Source organism: Neofelis nebulosa, chromosome 9, assembly GCF_028018385.1.
Source record: "Neofelis nebulosa isolate mNeoNeb1 chromosome 9, mNeoNeb1.pri, whole genome shotgun sequence".
Classification (NCBI taxonomy): Eukaryota; Metazoa; Chordata; class Mammalia; order Carnivora; family Felidae; genus Neofelis; species Neofelis nebulosa.
In genome coordinates, this window is record NC_080790.1 from 127,287,443 (window position 1) to 127,309,314 (window position 21,872).

The 21,872-nt window shown below is 49.5% G+C and overlaps 1 protein-coding gene across 1 annotated transcript in view; it reads right to left on the reverse strand.

Annotated features, from left to right (window-relative positions):
• Nucleotides 1–21,872, reverse strand: part of SLC13A3 (solute carrier family 13 member 3) — a 74,625-nt gene that overhangs the window by 21,330 nt on the left and 31,423 nt on the right. Inside the window, exons 4-8 of the mRNA XM_058685839.1 lie at nucleotides 12,097–12,163; nucleotides 9,112–9,294; nucleotides 6,079–6,204; nucleotides 3,112–3,210; nucleotides 2,033–2,137 (exon numbers count right to left, since the gene is read on the reverse strand). Of these exons, the coding sequence (XP_058541822.1) occupies nucleotides 2,033–2,137; nucleotides 3,112–3,210; nucleotides 6,079–6,204; nucleotides 9,112–9,294; nucleotides 12,097–12,163 (580 nt within the window). The remainder of the gene's footprint in view (nucleotides 1–2,032; nucleotides 2,138–3,111; nucleotides 3,211–6,078; nucleotides 6,205–9,111; nucleotides 9,295–12,096; nucleotides 12,164–21,872) is intronic.

Genomic DNA, 21,872 nt, shown 5'->3' on the forward strand with positions numbered 1-21,872 from the left:
TTTTTTAAAAGAATGAAGTAGGTCAGAAAGAGCAGGTTGTCCAGGATTATAGTACTGTACTCTCCCAGTTTTTGTAATATGCATACGTATATGTCTGTGTGTACCTACTATTATGGGCGAGGGTGTGTGTATATCAGATACATCGTCAGACACGAAGTTTTAATTGTGAAAATCTCTTCATTTACAGAGGTTAAATGAAGAATAACTTTTGGTTCTTCAATTCAGCATTGTTTGAATTTGTTATGATTATGCATAACTTTTATGATTAAACAAAAAAGAAAAAAAGCAGATCACAACTTATATGTCTCCTGTACTCACATTTCTGTTAACAAATCTTCTGTTTAGATAGGTTTCTTTTTAGCTGGTTTGCATATATCTCTGCAATTAGCTTTATTGAAGTATAATGAACATGCAACCAAACGTGCCCATCTGAAGGGTAATATACTTTTGAGTTTTGGCTAATGTATACAGTCCTGTAACTACCCATGGGATTGAGATGGAGAACAGTTCCCAGACAGGCATGTCTCAGTCAGGAAAGATGTGTGTCAGAATTGGAGACTGAGTTTCTAGGTGATTTTCATTCTCTCTGCTTTGTTGCCATGTTTACAACACCCATCTTTCATCTGAGAAAAAGAACAAAGCATCTACATCCTGGGAAAAGAAGACAGTGGAAGTAAGAGCCTCTCCTCTTGGCTCGATGAAGTGACATCGTTTCTTCCTTATAACAACCCACATGAGATGAGGACTTTATATCACCCATTTAGCCAGGGGGGGAGTCCGAGGCCCCAAGAGTTACGTGAGTAGAGCTGCTCTATCCAAACGGTAGCCGGCAGTTAGCGGACACTTGAAATCCGGCAAGAGCAAACTTAGATGGGCTGCAATGAAAATACACACCAGACTTTGAGGAGTTAGTGCAAAAAAAGGTAAAAGATCTCAATAATTTCTTATGTAGATCGCATGTTGAAATGATACAGTGGGTGAAGTGAACGATATGACTAGAATTGATTTCATTGTTTCTTCTGACTTTTTAAACGTGGCTACTAAAACTGGAAAATTACATCCGTGGCTCACGTTCTATTTCTACTGGATGGTGCTGATGGGAAATCATGAGCTCTCACCGAGTCCAGAGGACGTATTTCCTATCTACTCGTGTTCTGACGTACCAGAATCTGACGTGGTCGCCCGCTCACTCTTTATTAAAACGCTCTCCTCTCTTGGCCTTTGCTGGTTCATTGCCCCAGGCTTTCCACCTTACCTCCCCGACTGCTTCTCCCCTTTCTCTCCTCCACCCAGCTCCTAAATGTTGGGGGTCCTCAGAATCTTCTGCACTCTCCCTTTACTCTTTCCCCAGCTGGCCCCATCAATTCCTTAACTGGACTTAAATTCCAAATTGATGTGATGACTCCCAGGTTTATATCTGCAAGCCAACACCTCCTCCGAGCTTCCAGGCTTACGGTTCCAACCGGCTGTTGCAGTATCTGAAAGACATATCCGCCTTCATGACAAGCCTAACCCAAGTCCAAAGTAGAATCGTTGAGAAGCCACCTGCAGCCTCCCACAGAATGTTCTTCTCCAACGAACCACCATGAAAGCAGCTGCGGACCATCCATAAATGAATAGGTGTGGCTGTGTGTCCCAATGAAACTCTATTTGCAGACAATCAGCTTTGAATTTCATGTAATTTTCTTTGTCACAAATGTCATTTATCTTTTGATGTTCAGCCATTTAAAGACGTAGAATGCATGAGCGCATGATGATCTCAGGGGTACGCAATTTGTGAGTGGCCAAGCTTACAAAGCTTGAGCCCAGTTTTGTCTGATTCCAAAGGCAGAAGCGCCTAACACGCGAGAACCCCAAACGTTTTATCATCTGAACCTGAATTTTTTGAGAGTAAAGGACGGGGCTGTTTATAGTTACACGGGACAAAGTTACACACCCGGCCACCGCCCCGCCCCCCCCCCCCCGCCCCCGCAGGTGGCCCATCCCAGAATCTTCCCTATTGGGCTCCACCCCCGGGTCCCCCGAGTCTCACCCAGGGGTGAAGAAGCTGGCCCAGCCAGGGATGAACTTCGGATCCCGGGAGAAGAGGAGGATGGCAAACATGCAGAAGAGGGTGAACACGGCCTGCTCGGCAAACCTGTGGCACAGACAGGCAGGCGCCACGGTGATGGTGGGCTTTGGGCGGACCACAGCGTTGGGAAGGCCTTGGGCAGATGCCCGCTGGCTGTGACGGGCCCGGGCCCTGCCTCCGAGAAGCTGCAAGAGGTAATTCACTCCCCAGAGTGAGGGGAAGGGTATCCTGGGGTGCAAGGGATTCCTGTCCAGGGGCTTCCACACTCCCCCAGGATCCTTCCCGAGCATCAAACACCACGTCCCCCCAAGCTATTTATATCATTCCCTCTGGGAATTTCCCAAGGTTTTGGGGGGAGGAGGAGACTCAACAGAGAGAAAGAAAGAGCAAAGGAGAGGCAGAAAAGCCGAAAAGAAGGAAACAGCCAAGAGGTAGGTGAGACGGGAGCAGTCACACACGCAGAGGAAGTTAGATAACTGCATGCACAGAGGGGGCAGACAGACATGGACAGGGGCAGACACAGACAATCCCCCAACGTCCGAGCAAACATCTACCCAAGGTGCTCATCTCACAGACTGGGGAGCAGGGCCCAGAGCGGGTTAGTGCCTTGCCCAGGGCTACACAGGAAGTAGGCGGCAGAGCCAGTCTTGGGTGCAGGCCCCCTGACTCCTAGGCGTTTTCACCACATGGGAAACATGCATTGAAAAAGGTCCCGGCAGCTGCCCGAGGCAGGGGGTACCCCGTGTGCCGGAAGGGAAACGGTGCTTTAGCCAGGACAGGGCAGCGGATCCCCACCCCAACTACACGCCGAGGGGCTTCCTGGTCCTCAGAGTGTTTGCACAGCACCAGGGCAAGAGGCTGACTCTGTAAACCACCCTCCTAGCCTCCACCTCTAGGCTCCCAGGCCATCGTCCTGAGACCTCCCTCCCACCCGGGACTCAGCCCCTAGGGATCCAATGGTCAGGCCAGGAGGTAACTCTTCTGAAAGTGAAGTCTACACTAGGCTCTCTCCCCACGCCAGGAACCCCCACACCACGCACTTGATGGGCCCCAGGTTCTGGAATTCTTCCCGAATCACTGCTCGAGCCCTATCTTCTGCATCCGTCTTGATCTCGGATTTCTTCTTCCTCCTCCAGCCCCTGGAACAGAGAGCAGGGAGGTTAGGAATGGCCACTGCAAAGGTACGACTAACTTGTCAACGACCCCACCACGCCCCCGCCAAGCCTCGTTCTCTCTGTTCCGGAGACAGAACCGGCTGCCGCTGGGAGTGGCCTTCCTACCCCTGGGGAAGCCTTTCCAAAATCTGTCCCTCCCACCTATAGCCTGGATGGTCTTCTAAAAAAGTGAATGTGATCAGAGGACTCCCAGGCTTCTGATTTTGTAGGGGGTCAAACAGTCACATGAATAAACCAATGGAACAAACAGAAAGGCCCAGAAATAGATTGGGGATTTGCGTCTCCGACAAAGCTGGTCTCTCAGACTGGTGTAGAAACGATGAACTATTCAGTCAGTGGTGCTGGACATACGGATCAACGGGATAGAACTGGAAGTATGGAAATAAACCCGTACTTCCATGCTTAACTGGCTTTTGGCAAGGGTACCATGACCATTCAGTGGGGAAAGAGTAGTCTTTTCACAAATGATGCCAGGACAAGTGGATAGCCACAGGAAAAAGAATAAACGTGGACCCCTATCTCATATCATATTAAAAAAAAAAATAACTCAAAAGGGATCAGACCTAAATATAAAAGCTAGGTGTAGGGGCGCCTGGGTGGCGCAGTCGGTTAAGCGTCCGACTTCAGCCAGGTCACGATCTCGCGGTCCGTGAGTTCGAGCCCCGCGTCAGGCTCTGGGCTGATGGCTCGGAGCCTGGAGCCTGTTTCCGATTCTGTGTCTCCCTCTCTCTCTGCCCCTCCCCCGTTCATGCTCTGTCTCTCTCTGTCCCAAAAAATAAAATAAAAAATGTTGAAAAAAAAAAATTAAAAAAAAAAAAAAAAAGCTAGGTGTATACAATTCTTAGAAGAAAACACAGGGGGAAATTTTTCTGGCCTTCGATTTCAACTTCAACTATTTCTTAGAGATAACACCAAAAGCTCAAGCAACCAAAGACAGATAGATCAGACTTTATCAAATTGTAAAAACTTTCGTGTGCCAATGAATGAACAGCGTTGGACACCTGGGCGGCCATCTGGAGCAAAAAATGAAGTTGGATCCAAACCTCAAATCGCACCCTAAGAATAAACCCAAACAGATCAAAGAGTTCGGTGTAAAAAAAAAAAAAAAAAAAAAAAAACAACTAAATGAAAACATGAGTTTTTTGTTTATTTGTTTGTTTTTTTACAACTCCTATAATGGGGAAATCTTTCTAACCGTAATTGAAAATTCAGGAGCCACATGAGAAGGATTGAGAAATTCATTTACATAAAAATTTTCTTGGGGCGCCTGAGGTGGCTCAGTCCATTGAGCGTCCAACTTCAGCTCAGGTCATGATCTCGCGGTTCATGAGTTTGAGCCCCGCGTTGGGCTCTGTGCTGACTGCCCAGAGCCTGGAGCCTGCTTCGGATTCTCTCTCTCTCTCTCTCTCTCTGCCCTCCCCCTTTCATGCTCTCTCTCTCTCTTAAAAAGAAATAGACATTAAAAAAAAAAGTCCCTTCCCCAAGAAGGGTCTCCTGACCTCCCCGTTAGGTGAGAGCCCTCCAGGGTGCACCTTCATATGTCACTGTCTTTTCCTTCATGGCACTTATGACTGGCATTCCTGCTGCCTTTGGCTGCTCCCTGTCTGTCTTCCCCACCTTGAGTGCAAGCCCCCCAAGGGCAGGGAGGGTCTCTGCCCTGCCCACTGCCCCACGCTCAATACCTACAACCCTAGCAGGCACATAGTGGGTACTCAGCAGATATTTGCCGAGTGAAGATGTTGTCACGTCATTGGCCTGAAACTTCTCTGTTACCCAGAAACACCTGTCGCTGAACACTGCATTTCCTCCATCATGGCCTCTTGTGGCTGCATCCCGCAAATGTCTGTTAGAGGAAAACAAGTCGACTGGAAAAAAGGGCTCTAGTTCAGGCTCAGTCCTGGGCAGTCTACACACCCTCCCTCATCCAGCCTGTACTTTTGCTGTAGCTAATTTTTAGCCTTAATACACAAGTGAAGAAATGAAAAGCTCGGGGAGGTTTACAAAATTGCTCAAGGTCACATGGAAGTGTGACTTGAACTCTGGTGCATCTGAGTCCGAGGTCAGGACTTGCTTCTCAGGGCTAATGCAGGCTTTGAACCCCGAGTCTCTGTTAGGGGGGAGTTCCGGATGGCGTCTGGGTCAAGGAACGCCATGATCAGAGCCTTTGGCTCATATTTGCTTAATACCTTCCTCCAAATAGATTCATCAGTGCAGTCTTTAATTATGTATGTAAACAGAACATTTTATATCGCTCCCATCAATGGAAAACAAGAATCGCTTGTTAGGAAAACGTAACAAAAAACAAAAGCAGGGCAATCATTACATTCTGCCAGATACCATTGCTGGCTTACGTCTCTGGAACTGACACTCGTTCTTTGTTTAAAAAGCTGGTTCGGAAATGTTAGATAGGTAGGACGGTGTCCTCATCACCTAAGAGACGCTTGCTTCCCTCTATGGGAGTTGATAAAGGGATTCTTTTTCGCACTATATGAGTCGATGTTAGTTAATGCCCTGTGCCACCCCAAATCAGCTCCTGCACCAGGGCCCCCTAAAATGGGAGTACTTAAAGGAGGACGTCAACCGTAATTGCCGATGATGGGGGCCATTAACTGAGGGTCTGGGCCTAGCAGGCAGCTCACACTACCCATAATCCTCATATCCCCGGGAGGTGAGGTCTCTGCGACAGTCACCCTGGGAGAAGGTGACATGAGATTAGTGACGATCCTTCGTTTACACAGGAGGACACTAGACTTGGGAAGACCGCTGTCTACCCAGCGAGAAGGAAGCGGGGACTCCCGTCCGGCTCAAAGCTCACAGTAGGCATGAGGGTACCTCAGGGTCATTCCCCCATACAGGAAGGAGATCCACAGCCAGCCCGCCAGCAGGAACAGCAGCATGAGAGGGAAGGCAAAAATGAACCAGGAGCCAAAATTCACCACATCGCACTGTGGGAAGAAACTGGAGAAACAGGGGAGATGAGAGCCGGCCAAGGTCAGCCTCGCGGATGCACAGGGCGTATATACACGCAGCGATTTCTCAGCGAGAGCATGGGAGTTTATACATAATAAACAACAGTACGTTTAATATTACCAGTGCGATTGAAAGTATTTCAGTTTTCTCCCCCTACATTTCCCGAGTGTTCTGCAATGTACCTATATAATCAGAGTAAAGTAATCAAATGTATTTGGGGAGCGAAGGCCAAGGGCGACACTCAGGGCAACCATTCCCCCACCCTCCCCACGCTCCTGGCTAGAGAATCAGAACCCCGCATGATTTGGCATTCATTTTAAATCCTCTCCCGCCAGACCAGAAGGTCCAAGCTTATGCAGTCAAACGCTGTGTGTGATTTGCATGTGATTTACAAGTAATTTACCCCAAATCCTTCACATTTGATATTTTTACTTCTGCCTCCAGCATTTTTTCCCTTAATTTCTTTTCAAGTTGGAACAAAGTCCTGCTCGTATCAGGGTGGGCAGGCAGCCTGAAAACCCTCTGACAGCAACGGCCCCCACCTGCCCTGCTCCCCGCTACCCTGCAACTCAGCATCTGCCCTGGAAGGCCCCAGAGCCCACATCTTTCCTGCCCAGCCCAGGGATGCGCTCCAGCTTTGTCCTCCCAGCCCATACGCCCTTTTGCTGGTACTTCCTTCTAACTGAGGGCACTAAGGGGCCCAACTCAGCTTGTCCCCACGTGGCAAGCAGGACCACCTTGGCTTTCCGTTTTGCAGTCCTTAAAAACAAAACAAAACAAACAAAGCCACAGACCAAAACCCACAAGGCATGGCCAGGCCTGCTCAAAGATGAAAAGACAACCGAAGTCGTGCAGCGGGCTGAGTCAGTTGGGAAAGTGCTGGGCCCTACCCTCATCCCACACCTCTGCAACAGAGACCCAGGCACCCCGGGAGGGTGACTCTGATATGCACCCATGGCTGAGAATCACTGGTTTCTATCACCAGCTTTTAAAATCAGGGGCGCCTGGGTGGCGCAGTCGGTTAAGCGTCCGACTTCGGCTCAGGTCACGATCTCGCGGTCCGTGAGTTCGAGCCCCGCGTCAGGCTCTGGGCAGATGGCTCAGAGCCTGGAGCCTGTTTCTGATTCTGTGTCTCCCTCTCTCTCTGCCCCTCCCCCGTTCATGCTCTGTCCCTCTCTGTCTCAAAAATAAATAAACGTTAAAAAAAAATTTTTTTTTAATAAAATCAAAAGGTTTCGGGACCTGAGAATATAGTGGAAAGTTAAGGTTTTAAAATCGGCTCGGGGGGGGCCCGTAGGTGGCTCAGTCGGTTAAGCGCCTGACTCTTGGTTTCGGCTCAGGTCATGCTCTCGCGGTGTCGTGGGTTCGAGCCCCGTGTTGGGCTCCTTGCTGACCGCATGGAGCCTGCCTGGGGTTCTCTCTCTCCCTCTCTCTCTGCCCCTCCCCCACTCGCACTCTCTCGGTCTCTCTCCAAATGAAAGAAAATTGGCTTAGGAGGTTAAAAGACGGGTGTGCTCGGAATTTCCCATGAAAACCACTTTGATGGGAAGTGATAGCAAACCTCCTCTCAGGACGACCATCACAGCCGGCTTTCCCCCATCATCTCAGGAAGTCCATGATTCTTGGACTGAGTACCGGGTAAGGGAGCTGGCCCGCATTTGGGGCCATGTTGAATATTAAATACGTCTGTTGTGTGTGTTTGCCAAATGCTTACACTTGCGTTCACGTGGACTAAGTGAACGTATGATGTTCCCTCCCTTTGCAGAGGGATCTTAGAATCCTTGCCTCTCAGATTCTGGAATCTGAACATCATAGGAACGGAATCTGGCAATACCTGGGATTGCTTACATCTTCAAACCCAGGGGCTTGGGATCATGGAATTGACAAGTCATATGCCGTCTGAGAATCCTTCTCTTTTATTCTCCCGCCCTGACAGACGGCCACCCAGCCACTCTTGGAACAGCTCTGGCAATGGGGAGACTAGCTCCTGGCAGGGCTCGCTCCACTGCTGGCCCGGGGGCCTGGTTGCAGAGCTTCTCCTGGGACCTTACGGCCACAACCATGGCCACAGCCCAACGCCTCCAGTGGGGTTGGTTTTTAAACAAAAATTTTTTTTAATGTTTTTATTTATTTTTGAGACAGAGACAGAGCATGAGCAGGGGAGGCGCAAAGAGAGAGGAGACACAGAATCTGAAGCAGGCTCCAGGCTCTGAGCTGTCAGCACAGAGCCCGACGTGGGGTTTGAACCCACCAGCCGTGAGATCATGACCTGAGCCAAAGTCGGACGCCCAACTGACTGAGCCACCCAGGCGCCCCGGGGTTGGTTTTTCAAAGCCGATGTCACATCATGTTGTTCCTTCGCTCTCAGCTTTGCACTGGGCTCCCCCTCTCACTGGCAGCAAAAGCTGGGGTCCTAACAACTCACCTTCTGTCCCTCCACACTCCCTCCCCTCTGCCTTCTGCACTCCTGGTCTTTGTGCCATTCACCTTTGACCACGCCGGTTATCCCTGTCTGGAATGTTCCTCCTTCCTGTGCTCACATAACTTCTAGGTCCCAGATGTCACCTTGCTATAGAGGCAGCACATCCCTGACCAGCCTCTGTAAAATAGCACCCACTCCTGTCCCTTCCGCACCCTTCTCCCGCTTTATTTGATTCCATAACTTGTCACATCGTTGCATATGTATCCAGCTGCCTTTTCCTTCATTGCTTGTCTCCACCACCAAAATGGAAGTTCCCCAGCGCGGGGCCTTCTCTGGGCTTGTGCACTGCTGGGTCCCCAGAGCCTGGCCCATAGAAGGCATTCGGTACGTATTTCCCCGAATGTTGAGTGAAGGAGAGGAGGAGGGGTGGGAGGAGCAGAGACCCCCGTGCCCCGTGGAGCCCCTGCCTTTACCTTTTGAGCTGGCCAAGCAGGATGAGGTTGGGGGCCGTGCCCGTGAGGGTGGCAGTGCCCCCAATGCTGGCTGAGTAGGGAATGGAGATAAGGAAACCCTTCCAGATGTTCCTGCGGTATTCCCCCTCCTTCTTGCAGTCTGCCAGAAGATCCAAGGGAGCCTCCGCCTCAGGGCAGTCTTTGCTTTAAACAAACCCAAAGAGAAGCCATTCAGAACACATTTCAGAATTTCTGGCCTTCTGGGGGGGGGGGGGGAGCATCGCTTGGGTTGGGGGAACTAAGTGGTCTTTCTAGAAGGCAGCTTGGCACAGGCATGGAAAACCTCTAAAGATGCGCAGCCCTTCAGCTCAAATGTTTTACTTTAAGAATTAATCCCCAAGAAATAATTGAGCAGGTGCCTCGGGCGTGGGTATGAGTTCACCAGGGCACTAAATATAGTTTACATCACAAACAACCCTAATCTCCATCCAAAGGGGATTCGATAGATCAAAATGATCCTCTTTCTGGATGGAACACCAACACAAGTATTAAAAATGATGAGCTAGGGGCACCTGGGTGGCTCAGTCGGTTGAGCGTCCGACTCTTGATTTCGGCTCAGGTCATGATCCCAGGGTCGTGAGATCGAGCCCCATGTCACTGTGGAGGCCGCTCAAGATTCTCTCTCTCCCCCTCTGCCCCTCTCTCCCTTGCTAGTGCCGTCTCTTTCTCTCAAAAACGAAAACAAAAAAACCCCCACATGATCTAGACGGATGTTTATTAGGATAAAATATGTCCATTATATAAAGTGAAAAAGGGTACGTAACTGCACTGCTTAATTTATTTTAAAAATATTCATATATTTGATGAATACGTGAGTATTAAGAAAAATTTAGAATGGTATACACAAAGTTATTTTTAAGGTGCCTTTCTTGGGCGTGAAATTATGGAATTGTTTCCCTCCTTTATTCTTTATATTTTCTGGGTTGTTTTTCTGGTGCAGTTAAGAGGATTGGGAAAGAATGAATTTAAGAATTGTTAATTATATAATTAAAAGATAATGGCGTTGCCATAAATTTATTGAGGTGAAAAGATGCTGACTACGTTCCATTAAGTGAGACAGCAGGTTACAAAAGAGCATATACAGCATTATCAATGTTTTTATTTTAAAAATGCATTTATGTACATAGAGAGGCATCCAGAAATAGTCTAGAATAGTATTCCCTTAACTGTTTTAATCTGTCTTTGGGACTGAGATGCTGGGTACGTCTTTCTTTTTGTCCAAGAGTATTCTTTTTCAGGGCGCCTCGGTGGCTCAGTCGGTTAAGCATCTGACTTCGGCTCAGGTCATGATCTCACGGCTTATGAGTTTGAGCCCCGCGTCGGGCTCTGTGCTGACAGCTCGGAGCCCGGAGCCCGCTTTGGATTCCGTGTCTCCCTCTCTCTCTGACCCTCCCCTGCTCACGCTCTGTCTCTCTCTGTCTCCCCAAAATAAATAAACATTAAAAAAAAAGAGTATTCTTCTTCATTGTGCAATTACAAAATTTTTCTAAATGAATGACATTAACGATTGTCCCTCTCTAACAGATCAATTTTTTTTTTTTAAGGAATCAAAGATACTGCAAATATCTTCTGGCCTTAATTGTTAATGAGAAGCCCCTTATCTGGAAGGCAAGAAGGGAAGACAAGAGGCGGCTGGAGACTGACGTCATGGCCTGACTTCTCAGGGTGAAAGTCCTGGCAGGAACTGTGGGTCCCCAGGCCTAGGGGACCAGACTCAGCCTCACGATGAGAATGGGGAGCAGAAGGGGCCTTAGGGTTCACCTCGTGCAAGCACTTCTTTGTTCAGTTGGGGAAACAAAGGCCCAGAGAGGGGACTTCCATTCCAATGGATATGGAGCTCCCATCCAATGGGTGGGGTGTTCATTCAGTGGACACAGAGTTCTAGAAGAATGAGGACTGAGTCTTTTCCCATAGATTCAGCACAAGCTCTGCATGGGCAGATGGCCCACACAGATTCCTAGGTTGCATGTATTAGTGAGTGGCTGGGCCACTCACAGAAACCATATCCCAAAGCTGGACTCAAAGCCGCCGGATATGGTGCCAGGAAGGAGCGGAGGCCACAGAATAAGACAGTCAGACATAAGATCATGTCTCTCTTCTGCCAAAAGCCTCCATGGGCTCCCCTCTCGTTCAAAGTCAAGGCTACATCATTAGCCTAGGACGTCCCTCACGGTCTGCCTCTCCACCACCACACAAGTGATCGCTCGGACCCCAACTGCTGCCATCCACTCCACCAGCCAGACTGGCTTCCTGGCCGCTTTGGACTCTCAGGACCTTTGCACCTGCCGGCCCCTCCGCCGAGACCGCTCCTCCCATGGGGCCCCCATGGCCCTCACCTCCTACAGGTGTTTGCTTAAGTGTCACCTTCTGACCACCTATTGGTGGATGAAACCAACCTGACTGACTTGTCCCAATCACACAGCCGGCGAGCCGCAGAACCAGATCCAGAGTCAGGTCTGCAGGGCTCCCAGACCCCAAGCTCTTAAGCACGCTGCCAAATACAAAGGACATCGGGCACTGAACGCGCCATCGAGGCGGAGAGGCTTCCTTAGTCACACAGCTGTGAGGATTGTGATCGCCTCTGAGGATACTTTTGCCTTTAGAGCCTCTTGACCCCTGTCTGTGTGCTTCTCCTCCTTCACTGTCTCGTAGCTGCGTGCTCCCGCTCGGCTGGCCCCTCCTCTCAGATGCGCCACCGCACCAGACCTCTAGGGACCTAATGTGCTCCCCTGCCCTTGCCGGACACATTTGCCCTGGTTTTTGTTTTTTTGTTTTTTTGTTTTTTTTCTTTTGGCCTAAGCCAAAGGGATGAATGGTAGAAACTTGGGCACTAGGTCATTTGGAGAAAGTCGGGGCTGGGGGAGGATTGCTTGCAGCACTGAATTCTTGGTCATCATCTCCTCGGATCAAGCACTGGGTCCTCTATCGAGTGCACCGGGAACTCACTCTTCTGTGCCAGCAAGAAACTGCACCTCCGTGGGCACCGCGTGCAGCCCGTTTCTCCGCACAGCAGCTGGGAGGGAAGAACAGGACGTCTTTAGTGGAATGTGGTGAGTGGATAGGAGTGTTCCTATTCTTGGCGTCGTCAGCGGAAAGGGCTTCTTCGGGTTCCCCTCCTATACCGTTAATTGAACTTTTCAAAAAGGCACCTGAGATTCCATCCTTCCGTCCCACCTATTCCTATTCGGAGATGGTCCTGGGCCTGTGGACGGGGGTGACGCTGCAAGTCCTCTAGACGACTGGTAACTCAGCTCCGGACTCCCCTGAGCTGCCATTGGCAACGGGATGTTTACGAAAGACTAGCTCTAAGTAATGGGTCAGTCACCCTGCTCTCCCATACACGCATGCATTCATTCATTCATTCATTCAGTATTTGTTGAGCACCTACTATGTGCTATTGGCTATGAGCTTGCAGTACACGGTGAATAATGTAGAACAGGCTCCCGGCTCCCAGGAAGGTTATATTCCAGAAGCGGAGACAGACAAGCAATGAAGAAAGAACATCTCAGGTAGGGATGTAGGAGAAAGTGGGTGGTGTGATGGAGAGTGATTGCCGAGTCGGGAGGGGAGCAGGTGGGCGGCTGTGACCAAGTCGACCGAGAAGACACCATGAGCTGATGGCAGCTGATTTGAGACCTCAAGGATAAAAGGAGCCAAGAGGAAAAAAAAAAAAAAAAAAGGAGCCAGTCACAGGAAGAGGATTCTAGGCAACAGGAGCAGCAAGTGCAAAGGCCCTGAGGTGAGAATGTATCTGGTGTGTTGAGAAGAAGGGAGAGCAGTGGGGCTGGGGCTGGAGGGGCCTAAGTAAAGGAGAGGGTGGCAGGAGGTGAGGTGAGGGAAGGAGCGGGGGTGAGGGAGCGGGGGCAGGAGGTGGGCTGGGTCACGCGGAGGTCTTGGGGCTCACAGTAAGGACTTCGGCCTTTAGGCCGAGTCAGATGTGAGCAGAGCCAGGGGAGTGTTTGAGCAAAGGGGAGTCAGGACAGGATCTGACTTCCTTTTAAAGATACCCCTTGCCTAATAGGTCAGTCTCCCTGGAAGCCTTCGATAGTGTTTTGGAGACAAGAACAATCGAAGGGATTAAGATTTTTTGCAGCTGAAACCATCACCAAGAACAAGAGAACCTATCCCTGGGCATTGAGGGTGTGACGGAGAGCCGAACACACAGGTTCTGGGTTCAGATCATGGATCCATCACTTACTATGGAAGCTTACAGCAGTGGTTCCCAACTGGGGCCGATTCTGCCTCCGAGAGACACTGGGCAACGTCTGGAGACATTTTTGGCTGTCGTAACTGGGAGTGGGAGTGGGGGTGCGGGAGTGTTACTGGCATCTAGTGGGTGGAGGCCAGGAACGTTGCTAAACATCCTCCTGTACACAAGTCAGCGCCCCCCACCCCCACCCCCGCAAAGAATCATCCCACCCAAAACGTCACGGTGCTGAAGTTGAGAAACCTGGGTTTGGAAAAATCTCTTAGTCTCGCTGTACCTCAGTTCTTTAATTCATAAAATGGAAGTAATAATTCTAGAGTTGTCAAGAGGATTAAGGAGCTGACTCATTTGCTATAGACTGAATGTCTGCATCTCCCCCAGCCTCGTATGTTGAAACCTGACCCCCGCTGAGATGGTACTAGGAGGTGGGGCCCTTAGGAGGTGATTACGTAACAAGCACAGAATCCTCACGAATGGGATTAGTGCCCTTGTAACAGATGCCCCATAGAGTTCCCTTGCCTCTTCCATCGTGCGTAGACAGAGAAGATGGCCGTCTACGAATCAAAAAATAGTCTCTCACCAGACAACAAATTTGCTGGCACCTTGATCTTGGACTTCCCAGCTTCCAGAACTATGAGAAATAAATACCCAATCCATGGTATTTTTGTTCAAGCAGACTGAATGGACTAAGACACCATTTAAAGCAGGGATTGGTGGGGCGCCTGGGTGGGTCAGTTAGGCGTTTGCTTTCAGCTCAGGTCATGATCTCATGGCTCGTGGGTTCGAGCTCCACAATGGGCTCTGTGTTGACAGCTTGGGACCTGGAGCCTCCTTCAGATTCTGTGTCTCCCTCTCTCTCTCTGCCCCTCCCCTGCTCATACCCTGTTTCTCTCTCTCTCTCAAAAATAAATAAACACAAAAATAAACAAATAAAGCAGGGATTGGCACATTTCTTCTGTAAAGGACCAGACAGTAAATATCTTAGTTTTGGGGGGCCCATACGTCTCTGTCGTACTCAACTCTGCCATGAAATGGCCACAGACAATACATAAATGAATATGTGTGGCTAAACCTTTAGTTTTGGACGCTGAAATCTGAAGTTCATACGATTGTCACATGTCACAAAATATTCTTTTGATTTATTCAACCATTTAAACATATAAAAACTATGCTCGGTTCATAGGTTGCACACACACACACACAAAAACAGGAGGTGGGCTAGATGTAGTGAGCCAAAGTAGACCAGATCCCAACTGAAAGAATTTAACGGGAATCTGAGCCCTAGCAAGGATTTAGTAAATGTGGGTTACTCTTGAGAAAGAATAAGAAAGCGGCCCCTGACGTCCAGAACTGGTCTGGCCCAGATTTGCCATGTGTTCTCTTGTTGGAGCTAAATCATCTTACACTTTGCCAACATCAGACAGAGTCACTCTCTGAGACTTGATGAAGTGAGACAGAGCAAGGACACTGCATAATCTTGTCACAGCACAAAGCCACTTGCCGCCACAAAATGCCAAGCACACCCTCTCTTGCCGAATGAATGGCTGCTACTTCTTTACCTGTAGAATTGCCCCCGACTCCTGATGTCATTCAATCTAGAGCAAGGTTCCTTAGATGCCCACAAATGCCTCAGCCAAAGCCCACAGCCCATGAGAGGTCTTTTGTAATGCGTCTGATGGAGGCCGTCACGGCTGTTGGTGGCCTGTGCTCTCTCTCACTGGGGCAACCAGAATAAACTCCAGCTGTTTAACTGCAGATGTGTGTTTGGGAGGAGCTCTTTCCCTGTTTCACTATGTGCTTGGGGAAGAAGTCCCTTCCCCTCTCCGCGCTGGGCTGTTTCTTCCCTGTTGGTATTTACAGGGAGTGGGATCTGTGGGAGCTGTCATTTTACCAAGGCTGGACCTGCTGATCGCCAGCAGAGGTCCAAAGGCTGAATGCAGATCAGCTCACCCTGGGCCACGGGGATGAGGGTTCCAAGGCTCCTATGATGGAGCAAACCGCCACATCCAATGAGCGGGGCCAGAGGCCAGGGCACTGAAGCAGGAAGTCAGGGCCATTAATAGGACACCTATGATCGTGGGCAAAGTCACTCCCCAGGGCAAGGCCAGACGTGAAGAACTCGGACCCAGTAACCCCCCTCTACCTTCCTCTGTACCCTTCACTTCCTACCTGGGTTGGGACCACAGCTGTCACACGGCATCTAGACCTCAGCAGAGCTCACTAACGTCTCAGGCACAACCCAAGGCAGCTCTGGGCACCCTTGAGGAATGGCATTATTTCCTAGAAGTGTCCAGGCCCCACCCTAGAAGCTCTGGTTTAGCAGCTTGGGAGAGGAACCTGGGCTTCGGTATTTTTTAAAAGCTCAGCAGTTGCTTCTTTTGTGCAGCCAGCATTGAAAACACTCACCCCAAGTTATAGGTGGGGGAGACTGCCCACACCCTCCGAGGGGCCTGTGCTCACAGGCAATCTGCTACAGTCCCCACCTGGCCCCTGTCACTCATCTACGGAAGCTGGCGGCCACCAGCAACTGAGCTGGGGGGCCCCAGTATGAGACCGTACCTGCTATTGGCAAGGCAGAGAAAGAAAGCTGTGCAGGTACAACAGTAAATAGCAATTCTCAGTATAGTGCACGAGATAAAGAAGGAGTTTTACCTCTTTATACAAGTCAGCAAGATGAAAAACTTATATGCCGAGCATCATTTTCCTCATAAGCGTGATGATAATAAAGCCCATGAGGATGCAGTTGAAAAACACACACACACACACACACACACACACCACGAAAAACCAAGATGCTGAGTGTTCTTAACTATTTACCCAGGGTGCACCCCCGTGCCTCCTGTGACCACAGTGATCCCAGCGACCATGCGCAAATCGGCCAGTGGGGGCCAGGTCTCCAAAATGGCTGGCCGGTTAGGAGCTTGGAGCTTATGGAAGGTCTTGCCGAAATAACACCAATCCCTGAGGGACCCAAAGAACTTTCCCATTTGCAATCTTGCAGCAGCCTCAGAAGAGCCTGGGAGAGCTAGGCCGTTTCTCCCGTCCTCCTTTCATCTGGGGAAACTGAGGCCCGGAGAGGCGGCTTACAGCCTGGATCATGATGACCCAGTGGGTCAGTGGCAGAGTCAGGCTTCTTCCCAGGACCACTGATCCCCCACCTCTTGAATCTCGCTCCATTTCCAACAGCGCCCACCTGGCTCTTAGCAGGTCTCACCTGGAATAGCCAACTGTGTGGATAGTATGTTCTTGAAGCCTGGGATATTCGGGAAAGAGTTCTCGTATCAAATTCGGTATCTTGTATCAAAGCCCCCCAAGCTTGGGCAGGTTGACATCCATTAATTCATTTAACAGTTGCAACAGTCTGGGTAATAAGTATTCACACCCCATTTCATGGAGGAGGTTCCAAACCCACTGAGGTTTGGAACAGTGATGTGACTGGGGCACCCGGGTGGCTCAGTCGCTTAAGCGTCCGACTCTTGATTTCAGCTCAGGTCATGATCTCACGGTTTGTGGGATCGAGTCCCATGGTGGGCTCTGCGCTGATGGTGTAGAGCCTGCTTGGGATTCTCTCTCTCCGCCTCTCTCTCTGCCCCTCCCCTGCACCCTCTCTCTCTCTCTTTCTCTCAAAATAAGTAAATAAAAACTTAAAAAGAACAGTGACGTAACTGATCCATTCATTTCATTTATTCATTAACGCCACACAATTATTGAACCCCTACTACGTGCCAAACAGCGTTCTGGGTGAACAACACTCTACCCGTGTAGGTTGTTCACGGCAACGGGAAAGACTGACACAAGCCGCCATGGGGCTCGGGGTCCGTGGAGGAGACGGGTAACAAATAAATCCCTCTCCACTAGAGGTTCAAGGAAACTTAAAGGTGCACCAAGGGGTAGGGTCGTATCACCTGCTCCTCCCCTATTCCTGGAAATCTTACAGTGATTTTTATACAACCGCCATGTATCAACCACATCCTGTGCGCCAGGCTCTCGAATCTCATGCCAGCTTCCCAACGATATGTACGAAATGGGAGGTGTCCTCATTTCACAGATGAGAAAAAGGCCTCGGAAGGCCCCCCACCCTCCGCTTCTGGCCTCGTCAATGAGGAGTGAAGGAGGAGGGCAGTGCTTAACCTAGCCTAAAACATTGCTTTTTGAATGACGTTATCTTGAAGGATGGTAAGCCGGCCTCATCTTTTACAATCGTAGATTCTAGATTCAGCCAGAGCTCAGCAACTAACTAACCACGCTACTTTGGGCAAATCATTTTGCTTCCCTGAACCCCAGTGTCCTCCTCTGTAAAATGGGGCTCACCTGCCTCTTGGTACTATTATAAAGAGTAAATGAGGGGCGCCTGGGTGGCTCAGTCGGTTAAGCATCCGACTTCAGCTCAGGTCCCGATCTCGCGGTCCGTGAGTTCGAGCCCCGCGTTGGGCTCTGGGCTGATGGCTCAGAGCCTGGAGCCTGCTTCCAATTCTGTGTCTCCCTCTCTCTCTGCCCCTCCCCCATTCATGCTCTGTCTCTCTCGGTCTCAAAAATAAATAAACGTTAAAAAAATTAAAAAAAAAAAAAAGAGTAAATGAGCTAACGAGTATGAAAAATTAAGCACCACGTCTGGCTGGTGGGTCTTCAAGAAATGAGAGCTCATATTATCATCTTTGTGGTTGCTTTGGGTGTCCCTCATGGACCTAGGTCCCCCAGGAGCCTGCTCCCCCCGTCCTGGCCCACTAACAGTCTCCACTCCCTCCTCCGCTGTCCTCACTCGTGGCCTGCCACCAGGACAGGGCACAGAGACTGGGTGGAAGGGAACATCTCTCTTTGCACTGGAATTAGCCTTCCTTCAGGACTCAGGGCTGATCATTAATCAGTCCTGCTCTCTGATCCTACCACTTGTGAAAGTAGGTATCTGCCCCTGCTTCCCAGGGTCTCCTACCTCCTGACATCCGACAGCATATGGGAGAAGATTCTGGATTTCGCCTTGCACCCAACACTGTGTGTGACTGTAGGCAAGTCCTTTCCCCTTCCCGGATCTCAGATTTTTCCATCTTTACAATGAAGGAAATGGCTCTCTTTTTTTTTTTTCCTGGCCACTAAACTCTTGGGGAAAAAAAAAAAATCTTGTGTACAAGACAGACTAGCAGAGGTTAAGAGTCCAGGCTCTGAAGTCAGCCAGCCAAGATTCAAAATACCAGAGCCCCTGTTGTGCAGCTGTGTGACCTTGGAGGCTACTCTAGCCTCTTTTCTTAAATTGCTTCCTCAGTTGCCAATCTGCTAAATGGAGTCAATGCTGGTTCTACGTCATTCAGATGTAAGGCCCCCAAGAACCCTGGCCTGAAGTAAGTGCTCAGGAAACATCTGTGATCGTTCCTCTGAAGCCCAGCGTATAAAACAGAGGAAGTGGGGAAGCCGGGATAGAAGTCGGAGAAGGAGCTGAGTCACCATTCCAGGGTGACCGTGAGGCAGTTCTCTTGAAGCCCCAACGCCCAAGGGAAACAGTCCGAAAACCGATGAAGCCGTGGAAGTGAGCAGACTATGGCCTGTGGGTTGACTCTGGCCTGCTGCTTGCCAATTGAGAATGGTTTTTACATTAAAAAAAAAAAATTTTTTTTTTCAACGTTAACTTATTTTTGAGAGACTGAGAGAGATAGAGCGTGCACGGGGGAGGGGCAGAGAGGGAGAGAGAGAGAGAGAGAGACACACACACACAGAATCCGAAGCAGGCTCCAGGCTCTGAGCTGTCAGCACAGAGCCCGACGCGGGGCTCGAACCCACGGACCGTGAGATCATGACCTGAGCCGAAGCTGGACGCTTAACTGACTGAGCCACCCAGGCGCCTGGAGAATGCTTTTTACGTTTTTAAGCGGCTGGAGAAAGTCAGCAGAAGCGTAATACTTCGTGATGTAAAAATTACACAAAATTGTAATTTCAGCAACCATAAATAAAATTTCAGTGGAACCCAGCCACACCCGCTTATTTACATATTGCCTGTGGAGGCTTTCTCTCTGCAAGGACAGAGTTTGAGCAGTAGTGATGGTGTGGCCAGCAAAGCCTGAAATATTTACTATCTGGACACTTACAGAGTAAGTTTTCTTTTTCTAAAAATGTATTTAAAACATTAAAAAAATTTTTTATTTATTTTTGAGACAGAGAGAGAGAGAGAGAAACAGAGTGCAAGCAGGGGAGGGGCAGAGAGAGAGGGAGACACAGAATCTGCAGTGGGCTCCAGGCTCTGAGCTGTCAGCACAGAGCCCGACGCGGGGCTCGAACTCACGGACTGTGAGCGGAGGTCGGACCCAACCCACTGAGCCACCGAGGTGCCCCCACAATAAGTTTTCTGACTCTTGTTGTAGAACATCTCTTCCCTTCCACCTGGAAGATTTTGACCTTGCAGAGATCCCGGCTCTGCTACTTTACCAACAGTGTGATTGATTCTGGACCTGTCACCTCATCTCTCTGAACCTCACCTGGAAGGTACTTCTCATTGTTCCTAGCTCGCAGGGCCGATGTGGAAATAAAATAAACAAAACCCTTCACTGCATCATAGGCAGATACTCATACCACAGTAAACGAGATGAACTTAGACGATACATGGATCACTGTTTAGATTATTAACACATATATTAATTTTAACACGTATTCAAAAAATATACAACTAACACTCAGAGCCCAGGGGTTCACGAACGGTGTCGGTTGTGTTATCCGGGAAAAATGATCCCAAGCTCCCCCATCTGTCACTCAACATGTGGCTTCCCAGGTGGCACCTCCCACCCCATCTCTCGGTCAGGTCCCATTCCAGCCAGCAGGGGTGGAGGGCAGGAAGGGCAGGACCCGGGAGCTGCAGGCACCATCCTGCTCGCATACCATTGGTCAAACTTTGTCACGTGACCACGCCTCATTGCAAGGGCAGCCAGGAAATTGAGCTTTTTCTCTGCAAAGCCACGTGCCCATGTGGGGGGTTCTATCACTAAAAGAGCAAAGGCAGACTCAATATTGGGGATGAACTAGAGATTTCTGTCCACACATGAACTGGTTTAAAGCTTCCTTTTAAACTGCATTTATGTAAATAAAAAGGAAGACATTTTATTTAAAAAAAAAAATTTTTTTTAACGTTTTATTTATTTTTGGGACGGGGAGAGACAGTGCATGCACAGGGGAGGGTCAGAGAGAGGGAGACACAGAATCTGAAACAGGCTCCAGGCTCTGAGCCGTCAGCACAGAGCCCGATGCGGGGCTCGAACTCACGGACCGAGAGATCGTGACCTGAGCCGAAGTCTGCCGCTTAACCGACTGAGCCACCCAGGCGCCCCAAAAAGGAAGACATTTTAAAGCAGACAGAAGAGGGCAGCTGCTGCAACCAGGAGGGAAAGATCAAGGGAATCACAGAGATGCCAGCGAAAAGTCCTGGCATCTTTGTGTCTCTGAATCAATCCTGGAATTGCCTCTCTCTGACTTCTTTCTTTATTTTAGAGAAAGAGAGAAAGAGTGAGTGGGGGAGAAGGGCAGAGGGAGAGAGAGAGGGAATCCCAAGCAGACTCCACTCTGAGCAGGAAGCCTGACCCCTGCGACCCTGGGATCATGACCTGAGCCAAAATCATCTTGACTGAGCCACCCAGACACTCCACCTGACTTCTTGATATTTGAGGAAAACAAACCGTTATTTTTCAAGCCACTTGTAGGTAGACATTTAACTGCATTCTCACAGATGCAGCTGGTCCCATGGGTAAGATAGCACATTCTGGAACCGGACTCCAGGGGTGCAAGCCTGGGCTCGGCCATTCATCTGCTGTGTCCTGGGGAAGTCACTTCCCCTCTCTGAGCCCTTGGTTAGTCATCTAAGAATGCAGCGGCTACTTGTATTTTCTTAAGAACACAGTTTCCAGCATTTGAGTGAATCACATCCCATTCTCACTGCTTATTGTACAAGGCCGTTCTTTTGTTTTATTTCTTTTGTTCTTTTTATTCGGTTTTTTTCTTTTTTTAATGTTTATTTCTGAGACAGAGAGAGAGAGAGAGAGAGCAAGCACAAGCAGAGGAGGGGCAAAGAGAGAGAGAGAGAGAGAGAGACCAGAATCGGAAGCGGGCTCCAGGCTCCGAGCCATCAGCCCAGAGCCCGACACGGGGCTCGAACTCACGAACTGTGAGATCATGACGTGAACCGAAGTCGGATGCTTAACCGACGGAGCCACCCAGGCGTCCCTATTTACTTCTTTATTTAGTCCCTTTGGATCCCATTTCCCACTCCCATCCTTCCCAGAGCAACCGTGCTGATATGTTTAATCTGTAGTCTCTCATCTGCTTATGTTCTTGCAAAGTGGCCCCTTGCGTGAAGTTTTAATTTGCATAATGGCATTGTCTCCTGTCTCTCATTCTGGCTTCTTTCAATCCCAACTGTGTTCTGTGAGATCCGTTTCTAGAACGAGTTCTTTGCTCCTAAAAGCAGCATGGGGCTCGACAGCACGCACTTCACCTTCCCCTTTATTGGTGATTGCGTTCACGTGGCTACTAAGTCACCCCACCA